At 40.1% G+C, this 17784-nt stretch overlaps 1 protein-coding gene across 1 annotated transcript in view; it reads right to left on the bottom strand.

Moving 5' to 3' along the window:
• Window positions 1–12611: 12611 nt before the first annotated feature.
• Window positions 12612–17784, bottom strand: part of MYH15 (myosin heavy chain 15) — a 113499-nt gene continuing 108326 nt past the window's right edge. Inside the window, 4 exon segments of the mRNA XM_073230461.1 lie at window positions 12612–13883; window positions 13885–13935; window positions 16760–16836; window positions 16839–16923. Of these exon segments, the coding sequence (XP_073086562.1) occupies window positions 13833–13883; window positions 13885–13935; window positions 16760–16836; window positions 16839–16923 (264 nt within the window). The 3' untranslated portion in view covers window positions 12612–13832.

Here is a 17784-nt window from a genome sequence, read left to right as displayed (position 1 = left end):
ATAGGCTTTATCTCTGAGACAGCTGTTTAAGATCAACAAAAAAATCCCTGGAGTCTGCCAGTGACTTCTTCTCATATTTAGATTTAATATGCCATGCTTCTCAGATTTAGATTTAAATATATTCAATTTGGTTTCTCCTTCAAAAGAGATCCTTTTGCCCTCCTTAAGGTAGTATTTATGATTCTCTACTTGTCTTTCAGGTTATTAATATAATAACAAAGAGGATTGGGCATATACCAAATGTCTGAAAATGAAATGATGGTGCCTATCTGTGCTGGGAATGGTGCTAAGCACTTTGTAGGCATCTGTAAAGGGAAGCTAATAATACATTATCCAACTCCTTTAATTTACTTCTTGTAAAATCAGATCTCATTTAAAAACGATGTGCTCCAGGGAAAATCTCAGTAAAGCAGAGTAGGCTACCCTGATCACTGTGGCCTGAATGTTTATGTCTCCCCAAAATTTCTGTGTTGAAATTCTACCCCCCATGGTGATATTAGGAGGTGGGGACTATGGGAGGTCATTAGGACATGAGGGTGGAGCCCTCATGAATGGGATTAAGGCCCTTTCTTAAAAAGATCCCTAGAGAGTGTCTCTCCTCTTTCTACCACATGAGGTTACAAGGGAGAAGAAGGCTATAAAGGAGGAAATGGCCTTCAGCACATGTAGAACCTGCCAGCATCAGGATCTTGGCCTTTCCACACTGTGAGACATAAATGTTGGTATATAAACCACCCAGGCCCTGGTATTCTGCTACAGCAGCCTGAACACATTAACACACTGAACTTGCTGAGCCTACCGTTCACAGTGTTGTCACTTTGCCACTTTGTAAAGCTAGGGTGGTGGCTTCTCCCATGGGATCCAAACAGCAGCGTCATGGACCACAGAGATGTAGAAAGGTTCTTCCCCTTATTTTAGGTCAGAACCAGGAATAAAGTAAGGAGCTAGAAAGCAGGACACTTGTGTTGTTTTCCACTGCCTGAATTTTAAACCTGTCCCCTAGGTCTCCTTATTGATATGGTATAAAGTCACATACTTGTTTACCATGAAAGAGTTTGCTCAAAATTTCAAACAGATCCACCTATGCTTTTTAAATCACTTTGCTCCCTAGACTCCTGACTCTTCTACACAAATTAATTTGGGTTTCAGGGCTCAGAGCTGCAAGTTAGCCTGGAATTAAGGAACTTGAGAAGTATAAATACAATGTACATCACACTCAAATGCTTAGCACTTCATACTAACTGGACAAGCAGAATTTAATAATATGGGAAGATTTTATAAGAATCTGTTTTTTTGTTGTTGCTGCTGTTATTGTTTTTCTTTAAAGATTTTAAAAAGAGAGACAAATCTCATACTGGTCCATGTGGTGACATGAACTTAACTATACATGTTTTAAAGTTAGAACAGAGCTGACTATCCAAGTACCTTTATTCCAAATTCTTTTGCTTCAATCTTGAGTTTATTGACCTGAGATTCTGCTGTCTCTGCCCTTTCTTTAGCTACATTCAACTCACATTGTTGCTGCTTATACTTGGAAAGTTATTGATTGGCTTGTGCTCTCTATAAAAGTAAAGAATGAAAGACAAAGGAAATCCCTGTGCTTGCATAGTTATATTTTTTCCTGCTCTGACATAAAAAGTTGAAAAACGTGTGAAAGGAATCTAAACTTCAGAGCATTGAATGGAATATCAGATTTGGGTATGACATATAGGGATTCAGACTTTCTAGCAGGCAGGAGATCCATTTTTATAACTTGTTTCCTAGAAATTTAGAACTTGGTCAGCATGTTCCACCAACTGTATGTAGTACAGCTTTTGCAGACTTGAACAGATAAGCAGAGTTGTTTTATAATCAGTTCAACATCCTATTCTACCTCTGGGTAGAGGGAGCTTATCTTTAAAATTATATAGGTCAACAGGTTAGACATAGTGTTTTAGACCAAATCATGTAAATAACCAACTCAAAAACCCTCAGGAGATAATATTATTAGGCATAAGCCAATATATATGGCAGCTATCAATTACATTCCCAGTTAGTACCCCAGGACACAAACGCAGGGTTGGCAAGTACATTTCAAGTGATGATGGCTCTGGTGGTCAGTGGGGCTTGTGTTCATGGGTTTAATGGGACAGTAGAAAACAAACAGTTTTTAACTATCACCCTAAGGCTCAGTACAGAGGGGACAAATAGAAATGCCCTTCTCTCAATCTTCTCCTGAAAGAAGTATTTTGCAAATCTTAAAAGCTCCTGCCTGAGGGTCTGGCTACCAATCAGCCTGCATATGGGTATTGACTGAGCTCCTCCCTTTTGGGACACTAACAAGACTTGGACACCTCAACTATTGGGAGCCACTAGAACAAAGAACCCTACTTGGACAGTCACAAAGATTTTAGATACAACCAAGTACTAGGAAATCGTTGAAAAATAAGGATCATCTATGTGAGGTCACTCATTCAAGGCTGTTTTATCCAATGCATAGAAATCAACACAGAGTCAAGGGAATTGAAGAACCAGAGGAATATGTTCTAAATGAAAGAGCAAGATTAAATCTCATAAAAAGACTGAGAAAAATGATTTACCTGATAAAAGAGTTCAAAACACTGGTCATAAAGATGTTTACCAAGCTCAGGAGAACAAGGCATGAATAAAATGAAAATCTCAACAAGGAGATAGAAAATATAAGAGAGTAGCAAACAGAAATCCCAGAGATGAAGAATACAATAACTCAACTGAAAGATAAAACAAAGAGGTTCAACAGCAGAGTAGATAAAGTCAAAGAAAGGAGCAGTGAACTTAAAGACAGGGAATTCACCCCATCAGAACATCAGAAGAAAAAAGAATGAAAAGAGTAGTGATAACTAAGAGTCTTAGGAAACAAAACCAAGGAGAACAACATTCCCATTATAGATGTTACAGGAGAAGAGAGAAAGGGGAAGAAAACATATTTGAAGAAATAATAGCTGAACACTTCCGTGACCTAGGGAATGAAGCAGACATCCAGATGCAGGAATCCCAGAGATTTCCAAATGAGATTTGGAACAACACCTGAAGAGACCAACACCAAAACACATTATAATTAAATTGTCAAAGGTTAAACATAAGGAAATAATTTTAAAAGAAGCAAGAGAAAAACAACTTGTTATATACAAAGGAACCCCTATAAGACCATCAGCAGATTTTTTAGTAGAAAATTTCCAGGCCATAAGGAAGTGAAATGATATATTCAAAATATGGAGAGAGAAAAAAAAAAAACTTCCAGTCAAGAATACTCTACCCAGAAAAATTGTCCTTTGGAATAAAAGAGAGATAAAACAGTTTTCCAGACAAGTAAAAGCTGAAGGAGGTCAGCACCACTAAAGCAGCCTTACACGAAATGCTAAAGGGACTTTATAATGCTGAACAAAAAGACACTAATTAGTAATAGAAAACATGAAAGTATAATTCTCACTGGTAAAAAAAATAAAAATTCAGAATAATCTAATTATGTAAATCACTTAAAAATCCAGTATAAAGGTTAAAAGATAAAAATAAAACTACAAAAAGGGAGCCAAGATGGCGGTCTGAGTAGAGCAGTGGAAATCTCCTCCCAAAATCACATATATCTATGAAAATATAACAAAGACAACTCTTCCTAGAATAAAGACCAGAGGACACAGGACAACATCCAGACCACATCCACATCTGCGTGGTATTGTGAAGGGGGTAAGATACAAGCCCCGGCCCCGTGGGACCCGAGCGCCAACTCCCAGCCGGAGGAGAGGAGTCAGAGCGGGAGGGAGAGGGAGCCCAGGACTGCTGAACACCCAGCCCCAGCCATCCGCACCAGAGCGCAGACACAGTGCATGCGCGGGGCCCTGGATACTAGGGAAACAGGGCAGCAAGAACAGTGAGCGGGTACTGGAGGCCGGTGCTGGAGGACAAAAGAAAAGCGAGCGGCCATTTTTTTTTGTTGTTGTTGTTGTTTTGTTGAGGTGAGTGCTTTTTGGAAGTCTTAAAGGGACAGGAACCCCAATACAAGGGAAACAGGGCAGCAAGACCAGCAAGCGGGTATCGGAAGCCGGCGCGGGAGAACAAAAGAAAAGCGAGTGGCCTTTTTTTTTTTTTTGGTGTTTTGTTTTGACGAGCGCTTTTTGGAAGTCTTAAAGGGATAGGGACCCCAATACTAGGGAAACAGGGCAGCAAGACCGGTGAGTGGGTGCCTGAGGCTGGCGCCAGAGAATAAAGAAAAACGAGCAGCCTTTTTTTTTTTTTTTTTGTGCTCACTGTTTTGTTTTGGCGGGTGCTTTTTAGAAGTCTTAAAGGGGCAGGGTGGGACACTTAGTCCAGAGATAGGGAATCTGGGGATCTCTGGGCACTCTAACCCCCTGGGCAGCAGGGAGCATGGAGGCCCCTCATGGAGATAAATAGCCTCACGGCTGCTCCCCGTCCAATGCGACTCCACCACTTTGGAGCAGCAGCCTGAGCCAGGCAACGCTCACAGCAACAGCGGAGATAAATTCCATAGCAGCTGGGCAGGAAGCAGAAGCCCTGTCTGCGCACAGCTAACCTGCACAAGCCACTAGAGGTCGCTGTTCTCCCAGGAGAGGAAGGCCACAAACCAACAAGAAGGGAAGTTCTTCCAGCCGTCACTCGTCCCAGCTCTGCAAACTATTCCTATCACCATGAAAACACAAAATTACAGGCAAACCAATATCACAGAGACACCAGAGAAGGAGAGAGACCTAACCAGTCTTCCTGAAAAAGAATTCAAAATAAAAATCATAAACATGCTGACAGAGATGCAGAAAAATACGCAAGAGAAATGGGATGAAGTCCGGAGGGAGATCACAGATGCGAGAAAGGAGATCACAGAAATGAAACAAACTCTGGAAGGATTTATAAGCAAAATGGATAAGATGCAAGAGGCCATTGATGGAATTGAAACCAGAGAACAGGAACGCATAGAAGCTGACATAGAGAGAGATAAAAGGAATGCAACAATATTAAGAGAACTGTGTGACCAATCCAAAAGAAACAATATCTGTATTATAGGGGTACCAGAAGAATAAGAGAGAGGAAAAGGGTGAAAAGTATCTTGGAAGAAATATTTGCTGAAAACTTCCCCAAACTGGGGGAGGAAATAATCGAACAGACCATGGAAATACACAGAACCCCCAACAGAAAGGATCCAAGGAGGACAACACCAAGACACATAATCATTAAAATGGCAAAGATCAAAGATAAGGAAAGAGTTTTAAAGGCAGCTAGAGAGAAAAAGGTCACCTATAAAGGAAAACCCATCAGGCTAACATCAGACTTCTCGACAGAAACCTTACAGGCCAGAAGAGAATGGCATGATATATTTAAGGCAATGAAACAGAAGGGCCTTGAACCAAGGATACTGTATCCAGCATGACTATCATTTAAACACGATGGTGGATTAAACAATTCCCAGACAAGCAAAAGCTGAGGGAATTTGCTTCCCACAAAACACCTCTACAGGGCATCTTACAAGGACTGCTCTAGATGGGAGCACCCCTAGAAAGAGCACAGAACAAAACACACAACATATGAAGAATGGAGGAGGAGGAATAAGAAGGGAGAGAAGAAAAGAATCTCCAGACAGTGTATATAACAGCTCAATAAGCGAGCTAAGTTAGGCAGTAAGATACTAAAGAGGCTAACCTTGAACCTTTGGTAACCATGAATTTAAAGCCCGCAATGGCAATAAGTACATATCTTTCAATAGTCACCATAAATGTAAATGGACTGAATGCACCAATCAAAAGACACTGAGTAATAGAATGGATAAAAAAGCAAGACTCATCTATATGCTGCTTACAAGAAACTCACCTCAAACTCAAAGACATGTACAGACTAAAAGTCAAGGCATGGAAAAACATATTTCAGGCAAACAACAGCGAGAAGAAAGCAGGGGTTGCAGTACTAATATCAGACAAAATAGACTTCAAAACAAAGAAAGTAACAAGAGATAAAGAAGGACACTACATAATGATAAAGTCCAACAAGAGGATATAACCATTCTAAATATATATGCACCCAACACAGGAGCACCAGCATTTGTGAAACAAATACTAACAGAACTAAAGAGGGAAATAGACTGCAATGCATTCGTTTTAGGAGACTTCAACAGAGCACTCACCCCAAAGGATAGATCCACCGGGCAGAAAATAAGTAAGGACACGGAGGCACTGAACAACACATTAGAACAGATGGACCTAATAGACATCTATAGAACTCTACATCCAAAAGCAACAGGATATACATTCTTCTCAAGTGCACATGGAACATTCTCCAGAATACACCACATACTAGCCCACAAAAAGAGGCTCAGCAAAATCCAAAATATTGAAATTCTACCAATCAATTTTTCAGACCACAAAGGTATAAAACTAGAAATAAATTCTACAAAGAAAACAAAAAGGCTCACAAACACATGGAGGCTTAACAACATGTTCCTAAATAATCAATGGATCAACGAACAAATTAAAATAGAGATCAAGGAATATATAGAAACAAATGACAACAATAACACAAAGCCCCAATTTCTGTAGGACACAGCAAAAGCAGTCTTAAGAGGAAAGTATATAGCGATCCAGGCACACTTGAAGAAGCAAGAACAATACCAAATGAATAGTCTAACATCACAGTTAAGGAATTGGAAAAAGAAGAACAAATGAGGCCTAAAGTCAGCAGAAGGAGGGACATAATAAAGATCAGAGAAGAAATAAACAAAATTCAGAAGAATAAAACAATAGCAAAAATCAGTGAAACCAAGAGCTGGTTCTTTGAGAAAATAAACAAAACAGATAAGACTCTAACCAAACTTATTAAGAGAAAAAGAGAATCAACAAAAATCAACAGAATCAGAAATGAGAACGGAAAAATCACGACAGACTCCACAGAAATACAAAGAATTATTAAAGACTACTATGAAAACCTATATGCCAACAAGCTGGAAAACCTAGAAGAAATGGACGACTTCCTAGAAAAATACAACCTTACAAGACTGACCAAGGAAGAAACACGAAACTTAAACCAATTACAAGCAAAGAAATTGAAACAGTAATAAAAAAACTACCAGAGAACAAAACACCCAGGCTGGATGGATTTACCTTGAAATTTTATCAGACACACAGAGAAGATATAATACCCATTCTCCTTAAAGTTTTCCAAAAAATAGAAGAGGAGGGAATACTCCCAAACTCATTCTATGAAGCCAACATCACCCTAATACCAAAACCAGGCAAAGACCCCACCAAAAAAGAAAATTACAGACCAATATCCCTGATGAATGTAGATGCAAAAATACTTAATAAAATATTAGCAAACCGAATTCAAAAGTATATCAAGAGGATCATACACCATGACCAAGTGGGATTCATCCCAGGGATGCAAGGATGGTATAACATTCGAAAATCCATCAACATCGTCCACCACATCAACAAAAAGAAGGACAAAAACCACATGATCATCTCCATAGATGCTGAAAAAGCATTTGACAAAATTCAACATCCATTCATGATAAAAACTCTCAGCAAAATGGGAATAGAGGGCAAATACCTCAACATAATAAAGGCCATATATGATAAACCCACAGCCAGCATTATACTGAACAGCAAGAAGCTGAAAGCTTTTCCTCTGAGACCGGGAACTAGACAGGGATGCCCACTCTCCCCACTGCTATTTAACATAGTACTGGAGGTCCTAACCATGGCAATCAGACAAAACAAAGAAATACAAGGAATCCAGATTGGTAAAGAAGAAGTTAAACTGTCACTATTTGCAGATGACATGATATCGTACATAAAAAACCCTAAAGACTCCACTCCAAAACTACTAGAACTGATATCGGAATACAGCAAAGTTGCAGGATACAAAATTAACACACAGAAATCTGTAGCTTTCCTATACCGTAACAATGAACCAACAGACAGAGAAATCAGGAAAACAATTCCATTCACAATTGCATCAAAAAGAATAAAATACCTAGGAATAAACCTAACCAAAGAAGTGAATGACCTATACTCTGAAAACTACAAGTCACTCTTAAGAGAAATTAAAGGGGACACTAACAAATGGAAACTCATCCCATGCTCGTGGCTAGGAAGAATTAATATCGTCAAAATGGCCATCCTGCCCAAAGCAATATACAGATTTGGTGCAATCCCTATCAAATTACCAGCAACATTCTTCAATGAACTGGAACAAATAATTCAAAAATTCATGTGGAGACACCAAAGACCCCAAATAGCCAAAGCAATACTGAGAAAGAAGAATAAAGTAGGGGGATCTCACTCCCCAACTTCAAGCTCTACTATAAAGCCATAGTAATCAAGACAATTTGGTACTGGCACAAGAACAGAGCCACAGAACAGAGGAACAGACTAGAGACTCCAGACATTAACGCAAACATATATGGTCAATTAATATTTGATAAAAGAGCCATGGACATACAATGGTGAAATGAGAGTCTCTTCAACAGATGGTCCTGGCAAAACTGGACAGCTACATGTAGGAGAATGAAACTGGACCATTGTCTAACCCCATATACAAAAGTAAATTCAAAATGGATCAAAGACCTGAACGTAAGTCATGAAACCATTAAACTCCACCATGCCCCCTTTACACCTCACACCTCCTCTTCTGTCTGTTCTGCCTCCTCTGGCAGCTGCTCAAATCTTCCAGGCCAGACCAAGCACCCAAAGACCAGCCCCTGTGGGCACTGCTGGAGCAGTGCTGCCATGCAATCATGATCCTTATCAACCTCTCAGGAAGCTGACTGGGCTGCATTCAAGAGCCTGAGGAGGGGGCATCCCTCTGCTTCCAAACTTGAGCAAGAGTTGCAAAACACATTCCCCAGTTGCCATGGCTATAGGGGTCACCTCCTGGTAAATACCCCAAAGTGGAATGACTGGGTCATGTGGTATTTCTATTTTGAATTTTTTTAGGAATCCCACACTATTTTCTATAAGGACTGTACCAGTTTACATTCCAACCAACAGTGCAAGAGAGTTCCCCACAACCCAGGAATATTTATGCTTTTATCACCCAGGAATAGATAGATCCTTAGAGCCTCTTGTTTTTTCATTTTCGTTTTCCACAAAACAGTGTCCACAGCTTTGGAACCTTCTTCTTCCTCTTATAACTCACAGTGAACACTTCCCTATGTCATTAAATATTCATCCACCAAAAAGACCCAAAACCAACCAACCAAAGAAAACCAGTTTAGTATTGGCATAAAAGCAGACACATAGATCAATGAAACAATAAAGAGCCCAGAAAGAAACCCATGTATTTATTGTCAATTAGTTTATGATAAAGGCACCAAGAATATATTTTAGGGAAAGGGCAATCTCTTCAGTAAATGGTATTGGGAAAACTGGATAGCCATATGCAAAAGAATGAAATGACCACTATCTTACACCATAAAAATAACTCAAAATGGATTATGGATGTGAATATATAACCTGAAACTATAAAAATACCAGAAGAAAACATGGGAGGTAATATCCTTAACATTGATCTTGGCCACAGTTATTTGACAGCAAAGACAACAGAAGCAAAAAGAATTAAGTGAGAATACATCAAATTAAAAAACTTTTGTACAGCAAAGGAAACCATCAATAAAATGAAAAGATAACCTATGTAATGAGAGAAAATATTTGCAAAATTGATAAGGGGTTAATATCTAACACATAAAAAACTCATATAACTGAAAAGCAAAAATAATCTAAAAATATGATTAAAAAATGGGCAGAAGATCTGAAGAGACATCTTTCTAAACACATACAAATGACCAACAGGTACATGAAAAGGTGCTCAGCATCACTTCTCATCAGGGAATGTATATCAAAACCACAATGAGATATCATCTCACACCTGTTAGAATGGCTATTATCAAAAAGACAAGAACTAAGTGTGGGCAAGAATTGTACATTGTTTGTGGGAATACAAACTGATACAGCCAGTATGGAAAACAGCATGCCATTTCCTCAAGAAATTAGAAATAAAACTACCTTATGATCCATCAGTTCCAGTTCTGGCTATTTACCTGAAATAAACAAAAGTATTATCCAAAAAGATTTCTTCATCTCCATGTACATGGCAGCATTGTTTACAATAACCAAGACATGCAAACAACCAAAGTGTCAATTAATAGATGAATGGATATAGAGCATGTGGTATATATAGTGTGTCTATATGGTGTGTGTGTATATATATGTATATATATAGTGTGTATATATGGTGTATATGGACACACACATACATACAATGAAATATTTTTCAGCAGTAAAGAAGGAAATCTTGCCATTTGCAACAACAAGGATGGACCTTGAGGGAAGTTAGTCAGGGAAAGCAAACAATATGCGAAATCACCTTTATGTAGAATCTAAAAAAGAACTCAGAAACAGAGAACAGAGACGTGGTTGCTAGAAGCGTGGGGTGAGAGAATGGGTGAAAGTGGTCAAAAGGTACACAATTCCAGTTATAGGATGAATAAATCCTGGGGATGCAATGTACAGCATGGTGATTATCGTTAACAACACTACATTGTATTTTTGAAGATTTCTAGGAAAGTTAAGAGTTAAGTGTTCTCATCAAACTAAAAAAAAAATGGTATGTGTGGTGATAGATGTCAATTAAGCATAATGTGATAATCATTATGCAATGTTAATATATATCAAATCATTATGTTTTATACCCCAAACTAAAACAATGGTATGTGTCAATTATATCTCAATATAAATAAATAAATAAATGTAGGTTTATCTAAGTTGTTTTTATTGCCTAGAATCTCCTTCCGGATCCCAACTTAAAATCTTACAGTAGATAATCAATTACTAATTTTAAGCTTGTGAAGGCAGGAACCAATGAGTAAAGCACAACCTGGTTAGGAAATGGGACAAGTCTATTTTTCAAATAAAATCATCCTGTGTTTTCATCTGCCTCTTTCTCTACCTCTCATGTTTAAGAAATTTGAAGATTCATAGAATTATGTGTTTGTAAGAAATTCTAAAAACCAACAGAGGTTTAATTGCTTAAAACTAATTTACTGAAATAAGTAAATTTACTGTGTGGTAAAGGAGACCACACAGAAGAAAACTGAAAAACGCTAGAAGTGCTTACAGAGGTTAATGAGGTACCTCCCACTTGGGAAGGCAAAGCCTTTGTAAGGCTTAGGTTCATATTTCAGCTCTGAGATCTTAAATAACTGGTAGTCACAGTTGTGCACTGCTCAGGTTTTCCTTCAAAAAAAGAACTTCCCACTTAGTGGCGAGACGTGCAGGTCCTGGAGATCTCCCGCTGCAGTGCCTTTGGGGTCTGCCACAGCATTGATACCCAGGTCATACCCTCCCCATGGAGCCCGCAGCCAGTAGCACGGCATAGCACGGTTGCCAGGGGCTGGCCAGTTCTGCCTAGCCTGGGACTCTTTTACAGGCAGCATGTGCTGGAGGCCTGCTCTGAGCCACACCACAGTCTGAGGCTCTGTCTACCCAACTTCCTTCACCCTTTCCTCCCACAGGTGTCAGACTCCCACTGTGTTCTGAAGGCTTTCTCTGTCTGATCCTGCTTCCTCTGCCCTTTACCTTTAACACATGCTACCTCAATAATTCCCTTGTACCTCTAACTCCATCCTGGCATGTGGTTCCTGGAGAACTCACCCAAGACCAAATTTTGTTTCCTTAACCCTAAAAATGGAGATACCATATCTGTAACTAGATTTTTAAGGATGAAATAACACCTACACCTGGAGCCCTCAAAATAGGAAACAGTCAAAGGTGAGACGGAACAGGTGAATGGAGAGTGGGGGGCAGAAACACTGTCTTCACTTTCTATAACAATTGTTAAGTTCCTAATCTTACATCCTGCCTCACAGCACATTTTTCTAGAACTGAAGAGAGAAAATAGGATAACTTTCCAAATGTTATATATTCCAAATATAGGGGAGGATAAATGTTCAGCAGGGACCGTCTATAAAACTATTGTGGATGGGATAGAATTTAATTCCCTTTCCACTATAGTAGGATCTTCGAAGAGAATTTTTCCTAGGAAAGGAAACCAGTATTTATGTCCCTTTCAAAATGACATTTTCAATTGGCACCTATGATGCTCTATCCCCAAATACCCTGCCTCATAGTCCTAATAGTTATTTTGATGTTAAAGGAGAACAGAATGACTCAGAGTCTATATTGAATATTTCAAAACCTTGATATCAAGGAATGGGGAGGGCTCTCAAATATCTCCTGAAACTTATGAGCCCCAGCCTAACATTCCCCCTAAAATAGTGCTAATAGGTGTTAATAGGTGATTTGATGGCAGAAAACCATTGCATAATTGAATAAATATACTCTAATCATTGTGCAGACACTTGGAAGAAATTAAGAAATATACCTCCTTACTAGTACTAAGACCAATGTTACAAAGAAGCAGACAAAGTACAATAGAACAAGAATGCATTCCTTGGGACAGTGAACACCGAAAAATATTATAGCTTTGGTGATTTCTTATATCATAAAGTTGTTTTCAGAATAAAAAAGTAAGAGTAATCGACAGGAAAGTAAAAAGAAGGTTGTCCCGGACGTATTAACAAGCAGCATTTCACTCCCTCAGCATGGTGGCTTCCTCAACGCTCCTCAGAACAAGAGAAGAATCACACAACTTTCATGTGCCTGCGTGTAGCGTCCTGAGCCACACCTACCACGGGCTCCCTCCTCAGTGGCTTTGAGTACCTGGTATGGTCTGAAGAATGTCAGACTAACTTGTCTTAGAACAGAACTGCATATTCGGTAAAGAAACACTGCGTAAGCAGCTCATTTCATCTTAATTAGCTCAAGGTGATTTGTCTGAAGTGCTCTGCTTTCTTATCAACACTATCCTGCCTGCTGTGAGGACAGAGACTTTGAGTCTCTTAACGCAGCGTTGGGAACCAGAATCAGGACCTGCAAATCTTGCATTAGAACTGCCCAAGTTGCTGGAAGAGTGGGTGCCTGGAATGAACTTGCCTTTTCACTGGAATAAGCTATACTGTGCAGCAGGAGAGGGCTAGAAAGTGACCTTTGACATGTGTTCAATGACTGAATATGCACACCTCCTATGTGAGAAGATGCTGGGCCTGAGAATGGCGAACACCAGTGCCTCTGCTCTGATGGAATCTACAGTCTACTCCAGTGGGAGAAAAGGGAAGGAAGGTTGGAAGACTAACATAGAAGTGAAGGTTATATCATTGCTTTAGAAATGTATTCATTACTAGTAAGAAATCTGCCCCCTCGTTTCACTGATTTGTTTGAGACCAATGTTAGTCATCAGGAAATCAGAGTCAGAAAGCTATGGAGGCCTCCTATTGGCATTTGCTATGTTTCCACCTGGCAGCAGACCAGAGTCCTCAGTGGCCTGGAGTGTTCGTGCAACTAGGAAATAGGAGTGGAGATATTCCCGCTGCAATTTCATCAGTGTCCCGTGGAACCTGCAGCTGAGTTGCTACCCCAAGTCTCTGCCAGTCACTTCATTTGCACACTGTTCTCACTCAGCCTCTCACAGGAAAGCATCTCTTTGAAAGTGCTGCAGACATTATGTGTGAAAAAATAAGGGCAATATAAATAGCTTTTCACTTCTAATTGCAACTTGCCACTCACATTTTGCTTCCTGAGAGCTCTAAAAAGGGACCAGCCCAGCAGCCCTGGAACTGTGAGTCAGTGTCTACCACTGAGGGCGAGCCTAGACGGAGAGAGAGCAGTAGGAGACCTAGAAGGCCATTTCAGGCTTGAAGGAACACATCTTTGCAGTGTAGAGCTCAGCCAGCCAAACGGGGTGGTTTCCTGGGCTATCTGCTAAGTCAGCTCTTTGATGCATTGCTCACGTCTGCTGGCTCTATGCTGGGCTCTCTGTGCTGTGACAGATTTTGACCTCCAGGTCACCTTCCATCTGGTGAACCTGCATCCAAACCATGACCTCAGACCACAGGCTGGCAGCAAGCAAGCCGGCAGATATTGCATTTGCCAATTGGCATGATCATTGAAATAGAGCAAAATCATCAAGATGTATCTGCTCTCTTTCTGGCAGTGGTTAAACAGGGCACTCTCTGGGAAAACTGCTTCACCAAGAGTGACTTGGTTGAACTGTGTGAGATCACAAAAGGACTGTTTAGACTCTGAAGGGTGTGAAAAGCTAATCCATGCAGAGGTGGTAAACTTCCCCTCCTAAATTACAAAAGCACAATGAGTGCATGTAAGTATAGAGGGAGCATCAGCTGTATACAGTGCACTGCAAGGATTCAGCCAATACACTATCTAATCGTAAGCTTCTTTCTCCATGTTTGGCTGAAACTAAAGAAATCAGACCCTGAGTCTGTGTCACCCATATGTCACACACAGCCTGCAGTCCTGCTTTGTGGGAGAGTGTCAGTAGCCATATAGAGTTACACAAACAAGGATAGCATAACAGCCATTCAACAAATATTTGATGCCTAATACACACTAGATTCTAGGATAAGGGATACAGCAGTGAATGAAACAAAAATCTCTCCACTGTGTGAGTGTGCATTCTAATGAGGTAAAACACACTTAATGTAAAACACAATAAAATACACACTGCTAAATGGTCATAAGAGATTTGGAAAGAAAGCAGCAGGAAAGGGGTAGGGAGTTGATGGACGAGGAGTGTTGACTTCTTCCCCCAGATATCCAGTGACTCCCCCAGCCATCTTGACTCAGATGCCACCTTCCCAGTGAGGCCTTCCTGATGACCCTTTTACAACAGCAGAGTCCAACGCCCTGATTCATGAACGTGCTTATGAGGTCTGCCCTAATCTCCCGCTGCCCTCACCTCCCTCCCTCTACATCAGCCACACTGTCTCCCTTGTTCTCCGTGTGGGGTGGGGGTGGGGGGTGGTGATTAGCCCGTGTGCAAGTTCCTTATGGATGGAGCCCATTACAAAAACCTTCTGGACCCCCTAATAGGAACCTAACACACAGTTCTGTCAGGTGTGTCATGAGGCCATGAAGAGCCCCCTTTCAGTATTCATTGTTTCTGTTGTGGGGTGTTTTTTAAAGTGATTAAAACACGTCAGGAAAAATTGCTTGATTAAAGCAAATCCTAAACATCATATAATTCTATCTGTAAATAATTATTTATGTATTTCTAATAGACAATGTAAGTATTATGATTGTTTTTTTAAAAATTAGCCATAATTCCTTAGTATTATCTGACATTCAGGAGCTCATTGCTGCTGATTATTGATTTTAGGCCATTAAACAGTAGATAAAGAGCAACTGGAAATAAAATAAAATCCCGCTATCTTAAATTTGAGTTGGGAGTACTAGTATCATTTGTGTCTTTTTTTAGGGGAAAAAGGCATGTTCTAAGTTCTTTATTTTTTTACCTGTATGTTTTTTCTCATACTAAAAATCTTAGTTCTTATATGTGTCAGATAAATACTTACATCACTCTTAGTGCTAGTAGCAATGATAAGATATTGTTATTTTTGAAACTATAAATGCAGTTTCCTTTGCTGTTTTTCTCTTTTCTCATTAGGTATATATATTCCAGGAAGGATATACAAACATTGAATAGTTGTTGAATTCAACTGTTGAAAAGTCACTGGGCATAGTTCTTGCGTTGTATGCCCCCAACTTGGTATACAGTTCACTTCATATGTTTCCATTTGTGTCAAAGTTTTAGGAGCTGCTTTATTTTATCTCTTCTATTTAAACTTATTTTTTAATATGAAGCATGTAAATGTTTGATGTGATTCTGCACTTGAAACAATTAAACAAAGTGCATTCAGAAAGTCTAATTTTCATTGTTATGCTCTCCTCCTATGCATAGCTACTTTTATTAGTTTTTGTTGTATCCTGTCAACATTTCTTTTTGAAAATATAAGCAAATGTATGTGTGTACATGTCTTCATATTTGCCCCTCTCTCTTGCTCAAAAAGTGTTATACACTACACGTTGCCCATGTCTTTTATCATCATTATACTATGAGGCCCAATCTCCAGAACATATTACAGAGCTCTTGCTCATTCCTTTTTGATCAGCATGATTACATGGCTGTGTGTTGGTACATAAATATGCACTGGTGTTCCACTGTATGTAGATACTATAAATGAGCAAAGGCAATACTTTTTCGGAGGCCTTCCTGAGCCATGAAATCCAGTCAAATACTTTTCCCATCCTTTCCGCATTTATCACACAACCTGTACATAATCACTGAAATTGATTCAATAATTTTTAAAACCCTGTTTTCAAGATAGGTTTTTCGTTTGTCATTAGGCTCCCTGAAGGCAGGTAGTTCATCATATATTGCATCCCTTATGTTATGTTCACTAAGTCTTTCTTGATCTTTGATTTAGCTATTCCCCATCTCCTTTCCCTGACTGTTAGGCAATGAGCATTCTCTGGCAGAGGAAGGAAGGAGAGCAAAGTCACGGAAGCCAGCCTGTGGGAGTGTGTGTGGGCCCAGCGGGTAGCCCTGGCTGCAGGGAGCCTAGGAGCTGCTGTGGAAGAAGGAACTGATGTGCTCCCACTCAGCAAGTAAAGGGAAGGCAGATCTCATCCAATACAGGAGAAGTCCCCCTTGGTGGCCCAACATCACAAGAATGAATGAATATACTGAGATCTGACCCTCTCCAAGATCTAAAAGTGCTGAAAGTAAAAATGAGGACAGAGGTAGAGAGTATCTGATATGAAATTCCAGGACAATAAGGCCGAGAGTTGGGAGTTGTCACGACCCTGTGATGACCCAGACAAACTCCTACCCTGGACTCTGGCTTCTGGGTTTGTTTCCTGCTCTCATCCAGGGCAGTCTGTTCAGCTTCGTGCGGTCTTCTTTTATAAGTCTTTGTTCCCTATTCTTTCTCATCCTCTCCCAGTGGGCATTGGTGTCTTGTTCTTTCTTTAGTTCTTCTCATACGTTTGCTGCCTAAAAAAAGAAGGGAAGGAACTGAAATAACCCAGCAGACAACTGATCTTAACATTTTTTTGCACCATCTTCAGTCCCTGATCTGACCAGACGTCATGCCTCGCCTCTGCTGTATATTTAATCTCTTCCCATAGCTGTCTCCCTAAACTTGGCCACCCTCAGGTTTGTTCATGATGAAGCAATCAAGACAGCAGCAGCTACTGAAGAGACTGGGGTGAGGGATGGTAGAAACAGACCAAAGATAAGCCCCATAGGAACATCACACAACACCTGTAGTGGAAGCGAGATGACCAGCGCAAGCAGCAGCTCTGACTTGAGGCACAGAGACGTCCTGTAACATCGTGCAGCAGGGGAAGTGCAGAAGAGGGCCTGTGATAATCTTTTTCACATCTCACATCTATAATTCTGTAATTTACAACTGCAAACAAGTTTAGACTCCAGGAATTTGGCAGCTACAGATGCTTTCAGTGCCAATAATCTGGCACAAGGAAGGTTAATCTTGCTTGTGAAGTCTGCTCTTGGCTTTGGCTACATGTGCAAGGGCTTGGTGGTAGAGTGAGATTATTAAGAACTGTTTCATGAATCTTTCCGTGTGTTTAATGTAAAAACACTTCCTTCTGAGCCAAAGCTTCTGTGTCTATCAGGTTACCAACCATCTGTATAATTTAAGTGTGAGACGCCTATGCAGATGGTGAGGGCAAAGAATGAATTACTGAGGCAACTCTCGGTTCTGCTGTGTGGGGTTGGGACTCAGAGCTGAACTATTAGAGAACTGGAGGATGAGGGAGGAGGGAATGGTTCTTATTTCAACACTGTCGAGAAAATCTTATAAAGGCAAGGTAAAGCAGATAGTCTTCATAA

This window comes from Manis javanica, chromosome 3 (assembly GCF_040802235.1).
Source record: "Manis javanica isolate MJ-LG chromosome 3, MJ_LKY, whole genome shotgun sequence".
NCBI lineage: Eukaryota > Metazoa > Chordata > Mammalia > Pholidota > Manidae > Manis > Manis javanica.
Note: the sequence above shows the minus strand (reverse complement) of the source record. Positions and strands in the feature narration are given on the sequence as shown.